Source organism: Cibotium barometz, chromosome 22 (genome assembly GCF_041138505.1).
Source record: "Cibotium barometz isolate CiBa-2024 chromosome 22, ASM4113850v1, whole genome shotgun sequence".
NCBI classification, from domain to species: Eukaryota; Viridiplantae; Streptophyta; class Polypodiopsida; order Cyatheales; family Cibotiaceae; genus Cibotium; species Cibotium barometz.
Window position 1 is genome coordinate 31,440,510 of NC_141067.1, and position 21,738 is coordinate 31,462,247.

The following is a 21,738-nucleotide window of genomic DNA, read 5'->3' on the forward strand; positions in this document are numbered from 1 at the left end:
GGGGGGGCAAGGTACTTCAAATGAGATTAAGCAACTAATAGAAAATACATATGCACTCAAAATAACCCAATATAACTTAAATTAATACAAACTAGTCTAATTAATCAAAATTAATAAAAAATTAGATGAAATGATTTAAAAATGATCTTTCCATACTTAGAGTGATCCAAATTTTTTCCATAGATGCACCATTATAATTACAATAGTCCTTATAGGTTTTAGATGATTTACATAAAAAATGTAATTTTACTAATTAGATTATTAATATATATAGGCCTTCTGATAGCCTAGAATAATTTTGGAAAAGAGATCATTAAAAATTCAACTATCAGATTTTCAATTTTGACTAACCACCACATTTTACTAAGGTCTTACTATCTACCACTTTAATGAAGAATCTTTGTGTCCCTTTAGACACCCATACTCTTATTCTCATTGGTTTTTGAGGTTTGCAATCTCTGTAAACTTCAGAGAGATTGGTTTGCAATCTCTGTAAACCTCACATCATACTATAGAGGGGTTTGTAAGATATATGGTAATACTACATTGTAAGGCCATGTACTTATGCCATGGGAACTTTTGTCCCACTGGGTTTTTTCCCATGGCCATCCAGGCATGAATGGGCACCTTAGCATTAGCTAGTATATTAGAAACCTCATCCACACTTTAGGGTGACTTACTGATTTTTACTTTCTCGTCTTGTACTTGTAGAGAGCTTCATCTCTCTTCTTTGAGCTTGTTAATCTCTCTCACACTCTACATCTCTGTGTTCTTGTCTTTGAGATTTGTGTGTGTGTGAGTCCAGCCTCATTCTTGAGCTAACAAAAATTGCACCAACACAATAGTACTCAGTGAGCTATGAGTCATATAAACAATACGATTCTTATGAATATCCAAAATAGCCTCCAACCATGGATTATGGAGCAAAAAAGAGTAAGAGACCTCAATATTATATCACACATATGATCTCTTTAATGTTTCCATTATAAGGACCCATGTATTGCCAAGTGTCCTTATAAAGCCATCTCGCTCCAACTACACCAACTCTATCCCTTAATCCAATGCATAACCCCAATGTCATTCCTTACAAAGTCACATGTTTTACAAGCGTGGGTTTGAACAGGCTTTCAAAGATTATCCCAATAAAGTGACAATTGCCCCTAGTGGTAGTATTGGCCACTTCAACAAGCCTTAACTTGTTAAGTGTACAAGGAGGACTAATTTATATCTCATTCATATAGTACTCCATAGCAGCATCACAAGGAGGACTAATTCATATAGTCCCCTATAATGCCACAAGGAGGACTAATTCATCATATAGTCCCCCATAAATGCCATCACAAGTCTCCAAGCCTAGACGAGCCTTAACTTGTTGAGTGTACAAGTAAGGAGGACTAATTCATACATTCCCCTTAATGCCATTGTAGTAGCCAAGGGAACATCCAAGGCTATAAATAAAGAAAAAGGCCAAACTTCAACCTCATGAACTTAAATTGAAAGTTATGACACACCGTACTAGATGTCTGGTCGTAAATAGATTACGCATCCAATAGCTTGATCATAAATTGTTATATCAAATGGTTTACTAGCATGCTACATACTAAGTTTTACACCAGGTTCCATTGGTGTAGAAATTGGTTTGTAACTTTCCATATTGAACCTCTTAAGTAGTTCCTTGATGTATTTTGATTGCTTAATGACTACACCATTATCTTGCTATATAAACTACTACATACCTAAGTAGTAGTGCAAAAGACTAAGATCTGGCATCTCAAAATTTCAGGTAAGGTCTACCTTGAAAGCTATAATGAAATCTACATTGGTGCCTATCACTAGCATGTTATTTACATAGAGATAGAATGATAATAAGCAAATCCCACTTGTCCTTCTTCACATATGAGGTGCTTTCTATAGGATTGTCCATTGAAATAGGCATGAATCTTCTCGTACCAAGCTTTGGGGGTTTGTTTCAAACCATATAAAGCTTTATTAGGCTTACCTACTAGGTTAGGTAAATCCAACTTTATTAAGCATATCTTTTGTTCTTGACTAGGTTAGGTAAATCTAGCTGGTTAGGTAAATCCAACTTTATTAAGCATATCTTTTGTTCTTGACTAGGTTAGGTAAATCTAGCTGGTTTGTCACCATTCAAGAACAATGTTTTGATGTCCAATTGGTGCACTTTCCATCCATGATAGGTTACTAAAGCAATAACAAATTGGATAGGGGTCATATGGAAAGTGGTAGCAAAAGTTTCATCGTAATCAATTCCTTTCTACTGGGTATAACCTTTTGCAACAAGTTTTAACTTTGAAAACCCACTTAGTACCAATAGCTTTCGTGCTAAGTGGAAGATCCACTAAATTCCAAGTACCCTTTTTTTAAATGGCATGGATTTCATCCTCCGACATCATAATCAATTCCTTTCTACTGGGTATAACCTTTTGCAACAAGTTTTAACTTTGAAAACCCACTTAGTACCAATAGCTTTCGTGCTAAGTGGAAGATCCACTAAATTCCAAGTACCCTTTTTTTAAATGGCATGGATTTCATCCTCCGACATGGCTTTCACACCCAATTTGGATCTTCTTGAGCCTCTTCAAAATACTCAGGTTCATGTGCATCATGTAGAGAACTAAGAAATCAAAGCTCAGCAATGTCTCTTAAAGAAGTGTTTCTAGTACCAAACCTAGTTCTACTCTACAAAGGAGTAGACAATTTTTTATCCTGCAAGGCGCTTCTAACCAATCTAGGTATAATAAGCCTAGATTCATTGATTGTTGATCTTTCAGCATTTACTATATCTTCTAGTTGATCTAAAGTTAGTGCATCAAATTCTTGAGTATTATCCCCCTTCAACAAACAAGGTTCAATACACAAAATCTGTTTAGAATTTACAAGTACTGGCACAAGCAATAACCCATCAAACATGTTTCAAGAATTGGCATAGGCATGCTTATTGAATTCCATCATTGGCTAGACAAAATCCTCTGCAAAAATGACATCTCTACTGATAATAATCTTCTTTGTGATAGAATTATGGAGAAAATAACCTTTTCTTTCAACACTATAACCAATAAATATGCATTTCATTATGTTCTACTTTGTGCTAGTACATGGGCATAAGCCAAAAACATGCATGTGTTTAAACCTTACATTTTTAATTGAACCGAGCCTCATAAGATTTAGTGGGGCACCTATTTAGCACATAGGTAGCACAAATAACTACTTCCATCCAAAACTTGTGCTAGTACATGGGCCTAAGCCAAAAACATGCATGTGTTTAAACCTTACATTTTTAATTGAACCAAGCCTCATAAGATTTAGTGGGGCACCTATTTAGCACATAGGTAGCACAAATAACTACTTCCATCCAAAACTTGTGTGGAAGGTTGCTGACCTTTCACCATGCATCTAAAAACTTGTCTGGAAGCTACTAACCTTTAACTATGCTTCCAAAACTTGTGTGGAAAAGCTGTAAACCTTTAACCGTGCATCTTACCATCTCCAAGAGAGTTTTGTTTCTCCTCTCCTATGGCACCATTTTGTTGTGGTGTATAAGGAGTTTTACACACTGCTTAATACCTTTTTGTGCCAAAACATTAATGCATTAAACATATATCCCCCTGCTCCCCCCTTCTTTCGAATGAAGAGTTTGAACTTTTAAGTAAGTTTCAATTTCAACCATAGCAACAATGTGTTGAAAATGAGAAAATACCTCTGATTTTTCCTTCATAGGGTAAGACTAGTTTTACTTATTATAGTCATCAATGAATGTAACAAAGTATAAATATCCTGCCAAATAAGTAGTCCTCTTTGGACCATACACATCACTGTGTATGAGCTGCAATTTGTCATCAACTCTATCTACTACATTCTTTGTGAAAGTTTAGCAATAAATTTTTCCAAGGATGCATCCTTTCATAAATATAATTTGGTGGTGGATCAAGTTGAAAAAGATCCTCTGCTGACATCTCCCTTGCTTCTACAAAAGCATCAAACCATCAATAGAAGTGTGGCCAAACCTAGCACGACATAATTGGACATTTTTTATTTCATTAGAAGTGTTTGCCAAACAAGCAACATCACACTTTTCATGCAAATCTAATTTGTACAAACCATATCAATGGTTATGGTTAAAGATCCAGCAAGTACTTTGTCTTATTCTCTGTTAGATAGTGCATTTATCATCTACAAATTCAACATTGAGACCACCCCTTGCTAGAGTGGACACAAAAGGCAGATTCCTAGAACAAAAAGTACATTTTAAAGACAAAGATCCTCACCACTAATAGTAGTGGGAACTATCTCACCAATACCTTTGATGGGGTAAGAGGCATTATTGGCACACATAACAATGTGACCACCTTGTGCATTCTCCATATGTTTAACCAAAATTCTTTAAGAAGTTATGTGCTTAGAAGCACCACTGTCAAGAAACCAACTATCAGCAGACGATCAAAGAAAATAGAATCAGTCAATCTATGAAAGTGGAATTAGATGATCGGAGAAAGTAAAATCAGTTGATCACAAAAGTGAAATTGGATGATCACAAAGAGTGGAATCGCCAATCAAAGAAAGTGGAATCATCAATGGAAAAGGTGAAATCGATCGATCCAAAAAAGTAGAATCGGACGATCACAGAAAGTGGAATCAGCAAAGTTGGATCACCGTGGTTGGATCACTGAAGTAGGATCACCAAGGTAGGATCACTAAAGTAGGATCATTGGGGACGATCCAACTTTTGGAATTGCGATCAAACATGATTCCAAAATAAGAATTGTCAATTAAAATGTAGAATTGGTTGATCGAAGAAACCCACGATTCAATAGTTGAATTGGTTGATTATAAACATAAAAAACAATAGCAAAATTGAGAAATTACACATGAAAACAATTATAGAATTGGGTGATTCTATCTACCACACTTTAACTGCTGTGGCGAAGCCGTGGTGGAGAAGTCGGATCAGATCGTTCGGAGGACTACACTATTGTAGCTGACAATTCAACTATCAATTTTGGATTATTATTGCACTATTAGCTATGAACTAGTTGTACGTATTGAATGTTTATAATAATTGTTGCAACAACATTGTTTATTGAAATAGAAGAAGCTCCTTCACTATTCGGAGAGATAGCTTCAATGGAATCTTGAACAAGGAAGCTTCAAGCAGCACCACAATGAAGAGCTACAAATTGCTGAAAACCAAACAGAAAAAGAAAGCTATTGAATGCTTGAACACAATGAAGATTAAACAAAAAACAAGCTATGGAAAGCTTTGCTCTGATACTAGTGTTATCTCACAAAAAGGAGCTAGACTCACATACACACAATGCCCAAATACAAGAACACAGAGGTATAGAGTGTGAGAGAGATTGACAAGCTCAAAAGAGAGAGAAATGAAACTCTTTACAAGTACAAGATGAGAAAGTACAAATGAGTAGCTATCCTAAAGTGTGGATGAGGTTACTTATATACTAGCTAACCCTAAGGTGCCCATTCACACCTAGATGGCCATGGGGAAAAACCCAGTGGAACAAAAGTGCCCATGGCATAAGTATATGGCCTCACTGTGTAGTACTACCATATATCTAACAATTTCTGGTTGGAATTGGTTGGATGGTAATACCGGAGGTGGGTATAGCATCACTGGTAGTAAGGGGTTTTAATAAAAAACAAGTACTAGATTATATGCCAATTGTGTGGAGCATTTGGTATGGCTAGCAGCGCTAATGGTTTCCTTGGCACCGAGAGCATGGGTTATGGTGTCATAGTCAGATTGCTGGGTTTCCTTGGTACTAATAATGGTGGGTTATGTTGTGGTTCCCGTGTGATAAGGAGAAAAAAACTATTTTTATCTTGGCCTTATTAATAGCAAAATGGACACTCTATGCTTGTATGGTTTCTGGTAGTAGATTTCACACTATACCATTCTCCGTGGGAATAAGTGTCTAATTGAGAAACTCGCTAGGACCAACTTTGCCACTATTCTCTGTGGGAATAAGTGTGGTATCTGGCTTAAGGAACTGGCTAGGGCTAGCTCTGTCACCACCATTGCTAGGCGGCATAATCTATTAAGTAGATTTTTTACCAACTCATGTCCTTAATTAGGACTCTTTTTGGTGGTGTTTGGCAGGCTCCCTTAGCCAAAGAGGTTTTGGATCATGCATCCCCTATCTCTTGGTATGGACGATCCCTATCCTTACAGATGATCTACTAGGTCCGCTACCTCAATGGTCATCAAAGATGTAGTGCTTGGACTTGTAGAGATGGTTATAAAGCCTCTTTCTCTTGAGATCAATCTCATAGATTGATTAATGAGTGATAAGTCATGCAGGCTTTATGTGGGACTGCATCTCATATGGAGATACTTTGGTTTTAGTAATATGGTCCCACATGGTCTCACCTCCCTCTTATTGTTGAGGTTATAAATTTCGGCAATGGGGCTCCATTGGGTGAGAATCCCACCATAAAGATGTGTCTTAAGACCTCATAGTAGTTAGCCTTTTCAAGTGGATTTAGTACCCTAAACCACTGGCCCGCTTTGCCTTTAAGGTAAAGTTTGAATGAGCAGATCTTGGTGGGATCATCAATCCTTCCCATGTCTTCACAAACTTGATGGTTGGGTACTGAATGAGATCTCCAATTCCATCAAATTTGGTCATCATCCTTGAGATGTGGATTGGCTCAATCTTGCCTAAATCTATTCTCAGTGTATATTCATGGGCAACCCCTTTCTCATTTTAAACTTCATCCTTAATATATGTCTTCTTCATATTCATGTGGAGGTGACTACGTAAGGAAATGGTTGCATAAAACTCTCTATCGTTGGGCTTGTATTTAAGAAATTCTAATGGGCACAAACCAAACCTTGAGGTTCTTGGTCCTAATCATGCTCCTTCACAAGAACTTTGCCCCAAGATATTGTGGTTTGCCCATTTCACAAAGTTTCTAAGGCTCGGGGGACCATGGCAAATCTCATGTTTCCAACGGTTCTAAAGTTCCCCAACTACGTCTATGTTTAATTGGCTCATTTCTTCTCAAAATCCTCTCTTGAGGTAGATCTAAGGGAGTTTTTCCTTCTTTACAAGGGAAAGTGCTAGATGGTTTTAAAGAAGTATGGTTTGATATACTACAGTCGACTAGTTTATCGTTTTCAATATTTATTATGGATCGAGTTCACATAAAAGGGTTTCTCTCTAGTGAATTGGTCTTTAGTGCTTCCTAAAGAAGTAGGTCTGAATAGATTCATACACGTGTGTTTTAAATCTTGAAGAAGTAGGTCTAAATGGATTTAAACACGTGTTTTACTCAAGAAGTTACAAAACATATCTTTTTTTGGATTTTTAAACCTTTTAGTTTCTGAGTTTTGAGTTTTTTGGTTTTTAAAACATTTTTGTTAATAGGCTTCAAAAAGGTTGTTTAACCTTTTTTAAATAGACATATGTCCCGTCTGTGGGCTCGTGTATGTGTGATCATGCATGTTGTTGGCTCACTTCTATTGGCTTACAGCTCACACTTTGTGGGCTTATGCCTAGCTTAACTCACATCTATGGGCTCACGGATTTTTTTATGAAATAGGCTCACATATTTTGATTTTTATGAAATAGGCATACTTGGGCGAACTCCAAGTGGTGCTGCATGGGGCTCCAGGCCTATGATAGGATTAGTGATTAGGAAATAATTATATTGAATACTCCAATAATTACAAAGAAAAAGAATTTTCCTTGGAATTTGTTGTTAGTACAGATTGTATGACATGAAAGTTTTTTTAGGACATGAGACATGAGTAGGTGTGTCTTTAGGTCTTCAAGGTAGTTTTAATTGACTGGTACAATATTTTGTTCGCCTATCTTACAATCACGGCTCACATTTCTAGACTTCAAGGTAATTTTAATTGCCTTATATACAATATTCAGTTCACCTACCTCTAGACTCACGGCTCATGTCTGTAGGCTCACAGCTCACATATGTAAGCACATGGCTCATGTCTCCTGGCTCATGACTTTAGGCTCATGTCTACTACTCACAACTTTTTTTCATGGAACTATGGGCTCACATCTCTCTCAACCCAAGAGGTGGTTTGGTCTAGTGATTTTTTAAGTTTTTTATGGTTTCTTAGACTTGAATGGGGTGATTAAGGTTCCTAATTCTAATTAATGGTTTTTTATGGTTTCTTAGACTTGAATGGGGTGATTAAGGTTCCTAATTCTAATTAATGGTGTTTATGCTATCGATTGTGTATTTTACATGCTCTAAGCTACCAATTTCACAATGCATGAACAAAAAACACAACTTTCTCACTCTAATTCACTTGTAGCTTATGTTTTTAGAGTGGATTACACTCCTAATCATAATTGCTAAGTTATTTCTTAACTCAATGCAAAAAAATTATAACCTTATTATGGGCTTCGAAATCATGCAAATCACAAAAGAAATAAGGGGTTTCCCCTTCCAAAATATGCGAATAGAATTACCTAATGGCTTCAAAACAAAATTAAAAAACAACAAATCTAACACATCCAAGCTCCAAAAGCATATGTTTTTGGACTGTGACTTCATAATCAACACTAGGAAATATTGGGTGTTCGATTCATTTTGGTTTATTTTACATGCTCTAGGCTACCAATTTCACAATGGACAAACAAAAATTATGAAATGCATGAGAAAAAAATCACAACTATTCAAATCAAATGAAGCTTGTAGCTTTTGTTTTTGGAGTGGATTACAAACTTAATCATAATTGCTAAGTTATTTCTTAGCTCAATGCAACAAAATCAAATCCTTATTATAAGCTTCAAAATCAAATAAATCACCAAAGAAATAAGGATTTTCCAAAATATGTAAAGAGAATGACCTAATGCAAACAATCTTTAAAACAAAATAAAAAACAACAAATCTAACATATCCAAAGCTCCAAAATCATATATTTTCGGGACTCTGACTTCCTAATCAACACAAGGAAATATTAAGTGATCCCAATAGCTTGGAATAGGTAGAAAAACGGTGCTAAGCCCCAGACTAACTAGTCACTATCAGTGGGACTAGCCTAGGGCCCCAAATATGTTCAATTTAAGAGCTCCTCTTACCCTTTGCTGAAACAAGTGTCATTAGAGCCGTAAATGCAACTTCCCTTTTATGAGTGAACTAGTCCATCGTGTCCTCACTCCCTTGTCACATCGGATGGCTATGCGGATTGAAGGAAGAGATCTCTTTGCCTAGATAGAGGCAAGAAGAGAAGAGACTTGTGGGTGTTCTCTCTCATAAGAGGTGGGTGGAGAAGAAGCTTACACTCAAATCTATTTAAGCAAGAAAACCATGAAGCATACAAGAATCCAACAAAACACAAGCAAGAAAGAGTAAGAAGAAGGAGAGCTCACAAGTATTCTATTCCAAGAGGATGAATGTGTATTTCTCAAATTATGTAAAAAATGCCTTACCATGAAGCATACAAGAATCCAACAAAACACAAGCAAGAAAGAGTAAGAAGAAGGAGAGCTCACAAGTATTCGATTCCAAGAGGATGAATGTGTATTTCTCAAATTATGTAAAAAATGCCTTATATACAAATAGCTAGTGTTCACACTTGGTCGTTCCTAACTGAAAAATAGTCACGGGCCACTCGTTTTAGTCTTAAACAAGTATATACATGAAGTTTGTGACTTCCTTATTTGGCATTAAGCTCACGATAAGTTTATAAACTCTAGCACTGTCTTACCATTACACGTGGGGGGTAAGATGGAAAAATGCTTCATGATGATAGATGCCTTACGTTAGGACGGGTGGGTGAAATCATGTTAATGAGGGAAGTGGTTAACACCTTACTTTAATGGTTGCCACATACAACCATTAGCAAAATCAACATGTGTTTCTCTATCTTTTGTTGGTCCGCACCCTTGCTTGCACACCTTTGCTTAAAATAACCATTGGTTATCCAGAATATAGGTGACTAGCAAGAAACTAATCAGCTTATGTAGGGCTAATTGTATACAATGGGAGCACAAACTCATGAACTCCACTTCCCTAATTTTCCTACTCATGCATAGGAGATAAGCAATCGAAAACACTGAGACTACCCCCTCAACTCTACTAGTACAATGCTATTTGTCTAAACCCCCTCAACTCTGCTAGTACAATGCTATTTGTCTAAACCCCTCGACATGGATAATAACTGTAGCTAGACCTAACACCTAGAGTCCCCTCATAGTCCGTTCATGCTATCGTTCTAATTGTTGCATGGATGCCGATACATAGGCTAGGCTACTTGTGGGCACCATGGATGGTTCCAATCTTTAAAGAGAATGTGGGGGAGAGGGAGAGCTTCAAACCCTAGCAAGCAAACACACACACACACACACACACACACACAAGAGAGAGCAAGACACAAGAGAGAGATGGATAGCTGAATTTTCTTCTATCTTCTTCTTCTCTACTCAACCAAACATAACATAAAGATAAGAGTACACAATATATGGGTTAGTACTCAACTACTATAACATACAAGGGTCATTCCATAATGTGAACCCCACTAAATGAGCTGGCGCTATAACTATGCCAGTCTCTAGTAATCCAAAATGGCTGTCACACAGCTTGTCATCCCACTAGCCTCATATCACCCATAATCTTACCAACCATGCCAGTGGTGTAGATGCAGAAGCTATCACCCATGCAGGTCATCAATTTATGCCATAGCGCTAGTTGAGCTCGATATCTCAACACTCCCCCTCGAGCTCAACACCACACATTGCACTCCAAGTAAGCTCCTAAACTTGAGCTGCTTCTCTATGCCCAATGCCTTCATGAAGATGTTGCCATTTGATCCTTAGTGCTGACATATACCAGATCTACATCTCCAGCTAGAACCTTCTCCCTCACAAAGTGATAATGCACCTTAATGTGCTTCGTTCTAGCATGATATACTAGGTTACTGGCCAACTGTATGCTACTCATGTTGTCACAATATATGACAACTTCCCTATCCATGAGCTCTCCCATGTCATTAAGTAGCTTCTGAAACCAAGATACCTCAAAGCTGCCATAGCAGTACCCCTGTACTCTGCCTTTGTACTCGACAAGGCAATTGTTGGCTGCTTCTTACTGCTCCAACTCATAGCAGCACTCCCAAATGAGAACATAAAATCATTGGTAGATCTCCTATCTACAATACTACTAGCCCAATCAGCATCTGTGTACGCATGCAGCTGTATCTCTATACCAGCCTCATAGAAAAGTCCATAATCAACTGTGGATTTTATGTGCCTGAGGATCCATCTAGCCACATCCAAGTGTGGCTTCCTAGGGGCCTACATAAACTGGAATCATTGGGCTGCTGTTGTCCAGAATTCTGATTTCCTTGTCGGCCACCACCTTGGCCTCGACCACGGCCTCTACCTCTGCCTCTACCTGAATTAGAGTAGAAGGCATGTTCCGATGTGTTCTTTGTTTGTGAAGAAGAATCAAGACCTAAAGACTTTTCTTCTATGATCAGCATAGATATCAAGTCCCGAAAGTTGATACATTGATAGACCCAAGGGATTTAATAATTCCCTTGATCTTTAAGGCATATTCATTGATGGACATGCTTTTCTTTTCCACAGTATGCAACTCTTGCTTTAACTACAACTTCTTTGCCTTTGTGTTAGTCTGGAACATCTGAACCAAATTCTGCCATGTAACTGCTGGAGTGTTTGCATCCTGTATGTGTCTTATCATAGTGTCTGTGACACTATGATAAGACACTAATTAGTGTCTGTGACACTAATTGAAAGCCAGTACATGACTTTTCTTACACCTTGATTCCAATCCTTGAATGCCTTTATCTGCAAGAGTGGCATTCTCCTCAGATAACTCTCGAGGCTCCTCATTGTCTCCTTCTACATAATCCCAAAATCCTTTACCCATTAGGAAATTGGTCATTCTAAACTTCTAAGCATGGAAGTTATTCTTATCCATATTCTCACTCTAATAATCTGATTAATTCCATCAGACATGTTTTCCTATAGCAATCAAATAACTCGCAAACATACAACTTTTGTATGCAACTTGTAATACAGTAGTATCTGCTGTAACTACTGCAGGATCGGTACTTCAACACAACCTATGTGTCACCAAATGTGACGAGAGTACATGTACATACACCCAGTATCAACAATACATGTGCAAACCCTGTCTGCACTTCCAAAATGCACTGCTGCACTACAAATAACCAGATTTCAAGCAGAAACAGTTCTCTACCAGAACTTCTAGAGAACTATCGAAAATACCCTGCAGTGACGAAACGGGCCCAGAACGTACCCGAAACACGAATGTGGCTGAAAACCCTTTGTCCAATTGTTCAATAGAACAAAATACTTGCCCTATAGCTCCACTCCCGCACGAAGACAACTCCTCAATCGGAGATGTGTAGCTCTAAGAGCTAGTGAGGGGGTGTTGTACCTAAACCAAGAAGGGAAAAGAGATGATGGTGCTCTTACCCATGTAGTACCGCTTCCTTCCTTGCTTGTTCTTGCCTCTTGCTTGCCTCCTTAGTTTTCACACGAACCAAGCTCTAATACCATAAAGAGAATGTGGGGGAGAGGGAGAGCTTCAAACCCTAGAAAGCAAACACACATACACAAGAGAGAGCAAGACACAAGAGAGAGATGGATAGTTAAATTTTCTTCTATCTTCTTCTTCTCTACTCAGCCAACATAACATAAAGATAAGAGTACACACTATATGGGTTAGTACTACAACATACAAGGGTCGGTCCATAATGTGAACCCGACTAAATGAGCTGCGCTATAACTATACCAGTCTCTAGTAATCCAAAATGGCTGTCACACAGCCTGTCATCCCGCTGGCCTCATATCACCCATAATCTCACCAACCATGCCAGTGGTGTAGATGCGGAAGCTATCACCCAGGCAGGTCATCAATGTCTGCCAGAGCACTAGTTGAGCTCGATATCTCAACAACCTTCTCAATCTCTTTCATTCGTTTAATGTTATCTATAATTTGTTTAAGATAATTTTCATGTTATCTATAATTTGTTTAAGATAATTTTCATGTTCTTGTGTTATTAGCCTCTCATCTTTTCGATTTGCCAAGTTATGCTCCCACTTGCCCCATTTATATTTGTCATGCCTTGAATATCTCTCTCTCTCTCTCTCTCTCTCTCTCTCTCTCTCTCACACACACACACACACACACACACACACACACACACACACACACACACAAGTAGGTGAACTCTCCACCCTGGTGCTCTCTTAACAGGATATCCCTATCTCCTCTTTCTTTTTGTTATTACGATGCGTTTATGTTGGGAATATTTTTTTAATAATCACGATACTTTTATGTTTGGAATATTTATTCTTTTGAACTAGATTTTATGATGAATTATGGATAATCCAATCACTTGATCATTCAATATTCTCTTAATAGAATACCCAAGTCTCCTCTTTCATTTTGTAATCATGATGCTTTTATGTGGGGAATATTTATTCTTTTTCAAATAGAGCTCATGATGAATTATTCTTTTTGAAATAGAAATCATGATGAATTATAGACAATCCGATCTCTTGTGTGATCATACAATGCTTTCTTGCTTACAACACTCTCAAATATACTAAGATATGGTCACTTTAACTTGATGAATTATAGACAATCCGATCTCTTGTGTGATCATACAATGCTTTCTTGCTTACAACACTCTCAAATATACTAAGATATGGTCACTTTAACTTGATCCACAATACTAAGATATGGTCACTTTAACTTGATCCACACTTAAGAGAGTAATTGACTAATTAAATTAAATGATGGAGTCTAGCTTGAGTAAGGGGAAATAGTATTATAAAATTAAAGCATAGACTTCAAGGAAGTGGAATGGAGAAGATTCCCAACGTAATATAAAAACCCTTTACTAAGCATATACTTTAAGGAAGGGGAACTGAGAAGAGTCCCATCATAAGTCAAAAACCCTTTAATAAGAAAGAATACCAATAAAATTCAATGGTTTAAGCATTTTTATACATTTTTGCTAAGCAAAAATTTAGAACATCACTAAGCTAAAGTCATGCCAAAAGTAAAGCCCTTTTCTGATGCTCAAGAGTTATGGTTACATGTTTTTATGTGGACCCTCCTTTACTCTTGATACACGGGGAAAATCTTTATTTATATAGTACCACAGGGGTCTATAAACATGGTAAAAAAATGCAAGAGGAGGAGTGTTGACCTAAAAGAGATAATATTAAAACAAGACTAAATGCTAATAGTTATGTAAAGTACATTAAGTATGAAGCTATTCCACAAAATGGAAGAGGGTTTTTATTAAAGTAATTTTTCTCCTTATTTCTATTTTGTGGGTTAAGATTAACACTTTAACCATCTACATCATGTTTTACTAGTAAACCCTTGGATTATTTGGTGGAGAACCACTTGAAGCAACATCACTTTTCATGACATCTAGTTCCTTTTGTTGGATCTTTGCATGGTAAAGTGTAACGATGATGGCTATATGTGAAAAGCAAGCTATCTTTTTAGCAAAATTTCTTGTCATTAAAAATCCTTTGCTCCTTGCTCTCCTTAGTGCAGACTCACTCATCATTGCTTGAAGGATAGTATATCTGGAGGGCTTACTGACTTGGTTGGAGAGGCTTAACATAATTTGATGCTTTCAAGTTGCTTGAAACAAACAATGTCTACTAGAGAATAAGTTTTGTTAAAGCAAATTTTCCATATAAAAATGTTAGATGTTTAAATAATATTCAAACCTAGATAACCCACATGATCTATATCTATGATTCAAAGAACATGCTTGCATACTTAAGGTAGCTTCACTTGAAGAGATATAAAGGATAACTTAGGGTGCCACCCATGGACCCTTGTTTCATTTTGGCTTGATTGGTTAGCCTTGATTTCTTAAAAATGTTGAATCTTGCCCCTAACTTAGCACCCTTAATCTTGCTCTCAATGGATCCTTTTCCATCCGAAAGTCCTAGCCCTCAGATTGTTTAAAGGAATTCAATGATTCTAGCATTTTCTTCATTGGAGGAAATTCCTACAGAAAGAAATTTGTGATATCGAGCAGTAAAGCACTCTCCTGCGCGCGCGCGCACACACACAGATTCTGCAACAGTCTTTGAAGAGTCTCTCTCTTGCATCAAAAGTAAGGAGGAGAGAAAATCTCTCTCTCTCTCTCTCTCTCTCTCTATTGTGTTAGAAATCTAAAGATAAAGGGAGTCGAGAGAGGCACATCTCTAGGAGATTGCACAAGGAATGTAATTGAGGGAAGATATGAGTGGGGAAATATAAGGAGGATAGGGAAGAGAGATGGCGTGAGAAAATATTAAGTGGCTTGAAGGCAAGTGGAAAGAGAGACAAGGTGAAAAATGTAAGAGTGCACGATGGAGCATGTTGGCTAAAGAAAATGTACGAGTGCAAGATGGAGCATGTTGGCTGAAGAAAATGTACGAGTGCAAGATGGAGCCTACCCTTGAAGAAAGCACTAGTTTCGCACCTGTGCACTGCTCTGCGGCACTGCCCCCGCTCGTGCACAATCTGCCCCTTTGTACACCCTTGCGACGTGGCTAGAGGAGGAGGAGAGGAGATGGTTTTAGAGGAGATGCTAGAGAGAGTAACATGTGGCAGGCGATAAACCTGTGCATAATAGAATAGACGATAGGAGTTATCTAGTTTTGCAGTTAGCTAATATTGCAATTGGCTATTTTCAGCCACAACATGATGTGTGAAAATTTTGAATAACCTTAGAGAAAGAGTATATTCTCTTTTTTTATTTGAATAAACAATTAAAAACATCATATGTCCCATAATTACATAGATGTTAACCTACTATATTAGTTTGTGTTGCTAGATGCTTTGTTCAAGCATAAGACACCTAAGACGCAAGAGAGAGCCAAATGTGTGTGCACACATCCAAATAAGTGTAGGCACACACACAAAGCTTACATGCACACTTGCACATGAAAATGTAAACACACGAGTAACTTCACTTGCAACATGTTCTTCGACACTATGGTGTTGGTGCTATGTTGTTCATATTCTTGCATGCATGAATGATTTGTTTACAGTTTCCTCACGTTGTTGTTCATAAGGGTAAGAGGCAACTGGCACTTCCTCTTGGCCCCAGTACATTCATGGGATAATTTGTATGTGTTTAAAAATTAAGAGTGAGGCATGTGCTTAATTACCATGCTTAGAGCTGTGTCCCACCTAGGGCCTTCAGGGGCAAGAGGGGGATAACTTCACTACATTGTTCCTTGTTTTTTTGCATACCATTCGAACCTCCACAATGAAAATGAATGAAATCTTCATGAACTATCTCGTCTGCTGACAACCACAACACTTATATTTAGGTTGTTCCTTGTTTTTGGTGCACCATTCGAACCTCCACGAATGAAATCTTCATGAACTTTCTCATATGCTAAAACCACCAGTTACTACTACTTGAAAACCTGTCGAGAGACCACCTCTTCCTCGTTGCCCCGATAGCCGTGGGGATGGGGCTTTTAACCCTTTTATGAAATCGACAATTGCGGCTTAAAGTTGACATGGGTCCCATCCACCCAACCCCTTCCCACATGGGATGGTATGGTATTTTTATATGTAACCCCATAGGCTTCATCCATCCACCCAACCCCTTCCCACATGGGATGGTATGGTATTTTTATATGTAACCACATAGGCTTTTGTAAATTGAGAGGCGTGTGTGGCGCCCCCTCAGTTCTACCTTCCTTGGAAAAGTCATCCAAAAGATTGTTCTAAGCAAAGGCTTCATCGCTTCTTGTTTTTATTTTCTGCTGCAGAGAACGAGAAGTACAAAGGCTTAAAAGGAAAAGCTTACTGTTGCCTCCATTTTGCCTTATCAGCTAAATACTACTAGGCTATGGCGACCTCAGCAGAAACCCTAGTTCCTTCTGCTGTGCAGGACTCACCAGAGCATGGCTTCACCCGGTCCGAAATGCACAAGGAAACCCTAGCTGGGACTGTCCACCACTACGAGAAGCACGCCTTCCTGTGCTATAAGGATCCCCAGAGCTGGCCCCCGCAGATCGAAACCTCAGAAACAGATGACCTTCCCCGCCTTCTCGCAGCTGCCCTCAAGGCCCGCAAATCTGATATGCCTAAAAAGGTATCTCTTTCGATCCTATCAATTTCCCGTTTCTTTGGATCGAAATCTCCTCAAAACACTAATCTGTTTGTGCAGCTTGATAGTTCTTCTTCTTTTTTTTTTTTTTTTCTTAAATGGATTTTTAAAATTTTTCCTTAAAAATATATTAAATACTATATTGGGATTTTGATTTACAAAATAATAAGTTTTTCTATTTCTTTTTTGGGAATCTGATAGAAAACAAAACAAATCCCCCTTTAAGATTTTTATTTAAAGTGCATGATTGGATCAAAATTCATTTCTCTATTTTTTCAAATAAGTTGTGGTTTTTTGTGGGGTTTTGAGGGGGCACTGTTGTATAATTTGATATGTTAAAGTCTCATCCATCTATACAGACACGTCTTACGATTTGCGAAGGGACGGAGTCGTCGAATGGAGATGTGCTTATTTTTCCGGACATGGTCCAGTACAAGCAAGTGATTTTTTTCAAGCTATATGTAGACCTCGTTTAGCATGTTGTTTAACTTACAAGCATGGTCATATATATACACATGAGTATGCATGTACGTACCCTGCATAAACATGGCAACATATCTATACATACACCTTCACATGCACATGCTTCCATGTGTGTGTGTGTGTGTGTGTGTGTACACATGCACATGTATATCTATGTAAGCATATATGCACGTGTGTGCAATAGGGCCATGGGTGGCATTCTCCTGTTTTGCCTGACAGATGGCATTGTTTCTTATGACAGGGGACTCAGGACTTCTGATTTTGAAAGCTTTGTGGAGGAGGTTCTTGTTCGTGTGAGGGATTGGTCATCAGGAAAACCAGAAAAGCTGGAGGGCTCTCATATCTTTGTATGTGCTCATGCCAGTCGCGATATGCGCTGTGGTGTCTGTGGGCCTGCCCTTATCAAAAGCTTCCAAAATGAGATCACTGAGCGGGGGCTTGACAATACTGTTTTTGTAAGATCTTGCTCTCACGTTGGTGGCCATAAATATGCAGGCAATGTAATTATTTATAGCCCAGATGCCAGCGGTGAAGTTGCAGGCCATTGGTGAGTCCATTTTGTGTGCGTGTGCCTGCGGATGTGTGTGTATTTATGTGATTGTTGTAACATGTTGCTATGCTTCCCTTGTATTGTTTAAAGACTTCATTATCAGTTACAGATTTCTAGAGTTAAACCTGTTAGTGAAGGCATTGACTACTACTTGTTTCCTTGATCAGGTATGGGTATGTCACTCCAAATGATGTTGCTGTTCTTTTGGATGAACACATTGGCAAGGGAAAAATAATTGACAAGCTTTGGAGGTTAGTTGTTGCTTTTCTTATTCACGATTGGTTGCTAGGCTTGTATTGCCCAGAAATGTTAAAAAAAAGTAGACTTGTCAAAGTCGTCACACACAGAAGGCGTAGAAGGACATAGGTTCAGAATGACAAGTATGTGAGCTGGCCCAATCTGGTGCTGCATATCAGAATCTTTTCTTGCAGGCTCACTTAGGCCAATAGGTTAGCAAGCTGGTATGTATGTAGGCTGGCAGGCTTAGGAGGCTCTTCTGGGAAGGGAATGACACACACTGAGGCAGGAGGCTGGGGAGCAAGAGCATGTAAAGATGGGGCAGAGGTAGACCAAGCTTAGCAGATGCTCTAGTTAGCTCTAGCAATGTTTGCAGGAGGATCGATCATTGTACATAACTTATAACTCACACTTAAGGTGATACTTAGTATTCCCCTCCAACCAGGTTGGTGATCAGCCGAGGGGCAAGCACTCCTAATTGCACATGAGGTCAGTTGGTTCTTGCAAATGCTTTCTATCCAAAGTTGTGCAATTGCCTAACCAGCTACTGTGTGCATGTGTGAGATGTTATATCCATGAAGATTTGTCCACTAATATGGACATAATTTTATGCATGAACCTGCACCCACTCTTGGGCGCTCATGATGTAAGTTGGGATGTCACAGCACACGGTCTGTGTTATGCATGATGGAGTTGATGATTGAAGCTTTCTGAGTAGATTCTCAGAGAGTCAAGATTGCACTTATTTCTGTTAGCTTCAGGGGTACCAGCAGGTCTGTTTGATGTTTTTTAAAGCATTTGATGCTAATCTTTATATCTTCAGCCTTATATTATCTTTAGATTGCATGTGGAGGGTGTCATTATCACAGGTAATCACTAGAGAGAAGATTCTTTTTCCAGTCCATGAGATCTCTCGGTGATCACCTGTGGTGACTAGACTGACCCTGCCAACATACAAGCCAATGACCATGTGGTTGATAAACCTGCAAACTTACGTTAGAGGTGGGCAAAGAAAGATTATCACCAATGAAACAGGTGTTGATTTGCTGGTATCATGCTATGGGGGTCTGTTTCAAGTGACGTTTTTGAGAATGGAGGCTTTCTTCAAGTGCTTGGCTTTCTGCACTTAAGGTCTCGTGCGTTTGAGCCTTCAGCAAGAGTGCTTGGCTCGTAAGTCTTCATTCATTGTGAAATAGAAATATAGTTTTCGAGACTCTCCCTAGCAGCATGTGGTCCTCATGTCCACTTGGACCGGTGCCCCCTCAATGAAAGATGAGGCTGCTGAGTGCTCCACCTGCATTTCATGTGGCTCCTTTTAGAACAGCATACGTTTGCTTGCTATGATTTTTCTCGACCAAGGGTCGTGAAACTGGTAAAGTTTTGGACTTTCTGTCCTACCCAAGTAGGAAAAAACCAATATTGCTTTTGGGTTATTAAAAGAAAATCTAAGTTGTGCAAGCCAGAACACTTGGCCCCTAATTCTCGGGTCACCTATGTCGAGCCACATAAATCTAGAGCCAGCCTTCTCTTGGCGACTCACACTCCAAAGGTTTTTTAGAAGAAACTTGGCTACATCCTTATGCTTGTCAAAATTGTTTGTTATTGAAATGTACTACTTATTTCTATTGTTGTTCTCAAGGTAGTAAAGCCACTCACCATGCATTTTTTTGGAAATTGCTGCAGGGGTCAGATGGGTCTCTCTGAGGTGGACCAGAAACAAGCTCATCAGCAACGTCTTGATGTGTTGGGAACCCTGGAGGACCAGAAAGCGGGTTGTTTTTGTAGTCAGGTGAAAGAACAAATGAATGGCCATATGGATGGGAAGGCTGCTTTGAATTCTGGCTGTTGTCAGGACATGTCTAGAGGAATGAAGGGCGACAAGTGTGCACATGTAAAGTCAGGTGGTGTTTGGAGCTGCGGTTTTTCATGTTTTGATTCATGGGAAAAGGGTGATACATTGGCAGCTCTGGCAGTGGTGGGTGCAGTAGCTGCCGTTGCATTTGCTTTCCGTCTGTCCAGAAAGTCATCGTAGACACCCATGCTTTGTTCGCTGTCAACAAGATTCAGATCTGTGCCTATTATTTGAATCATTTTAGGCGGTTACTCATAGCTGCTATTTGGATTACGGCTAGCTCTCACTTGAAACCTTGGCTTATCCAATAACTTAAGTTACCATTACCTAGAGACGTGTTTTTGTTAGATAGTCTGGTTTACAGATTTAATGCCTGGTAAGGAAAGCTCATCACTGTACTCTTCTCAAGTATAATGCCACCAATGGTCTGCAATGCGTGTCTGCCGGTGTCATGTTTTGGAGCAGAGTTTAGGTCCTTGGGTTTCATCAGGTTGTCAATATTGTTGACCACTTTTGTGATGACAAGGGGTGGGGTGTTGGCCATCTTGGCTAGTGGCGAACACTCCAGCCAAGGATGGTGCGAGTTTGAATCTCCCCCTCCCCTTGCTCCACAAGATGGGGTGGTGTGAGTAATGTCTCTTTGCAAAAAAAAAAAAGGTATACGGAAAATGAGGTACGTGCATCTCTCCAAGTTCACCGTGCTCTACACGCATCTCAATACAGCTAATGCTCCGATGCAACTTTCCCTTTTGCCAAAACATATATCCATTTAAATCTGGCAGCTTCTGATTGACTAATACGAAGCCTAGCTCTATATGTGCATGGCACAGGGTTTTTTAAATGTGATCATTTATTTGCATCATAAATATAATGTGGTTACATGCATAAATAAAGTCAAGCATGGTGGTAGAATGAAAAGAATGCCTACTGTACAACCTTTGCAAAGAACTCAAAGTTGTGGGCTGGAAGCCCTACTTTGGTTTTGATGTCTCATAACATGTGTACTCCTCAACCACCATGATTGTGAGATGGAAAATTGAATGCCACCTCTTAAACATTTTATTGAAGCTCTCTTTGCTGTGTCTGATTATATGGCTACTATTCTGGCCGGGCAACAATAGTATTTTTAACGTATGCCTGAAACACACACAGAAAACAGAAACTATGTGACCGGTGTGCCTTGCTAATGCTAAAGGACATTCAACCATTCATTTATTAGCTAACATGGCAATGCCCCAAAGGCATTCTATGATACTATCCCACTAGATTTGGCTACAACGCTGGTAGGCTTTTATACAAGCCAAGAGGAACATTGAAGGAGAGCTCAAGGAGTGCACTTTCGTCTACTTCTCAAGCTGAGGGGGCTAAAGATACGGTATATATATATATTTTTGTCAAGAATTTGGCTTCTGGGTTGTGGGTCTTGCAAGAATGGTGCACTAAGGATGCGATGCTCCAACTCCAACA

General features: G+C 38.9%; 1 protein-coding gene across 1 annotated transcript; it reads left to right on the forward strand.

Moving 5' to 3' along the window:
- Positions 1-16,737: 16,737 nt before the first annotated feature.
- LOC147626537 (altered inheritance of mitochondria protein 32-like) lies at positions 16,738-21,112 on the forward strand. Its single transcript, XM_086816600.1, has 5 exons — positions 16,738-17,134; positions 17,509-17,585; positions 17,874-18,179; positions 18,350-18,433; positions 20,103-21,112. The coding sequence occupies exons 1-5, from the start codon at positions 16,889-16,891 to the stop codon at positions 20,449-20,451; spliced, it is 1,062 nt and encodes a 353-aa protein (XP_086672726.1). The 5' UTR covers positions 16,738-16,888; the 3' UTR covers positions 20,452-21,112.
- Positions 21,113-21,738: the final 626 nt, after the last annotated feature.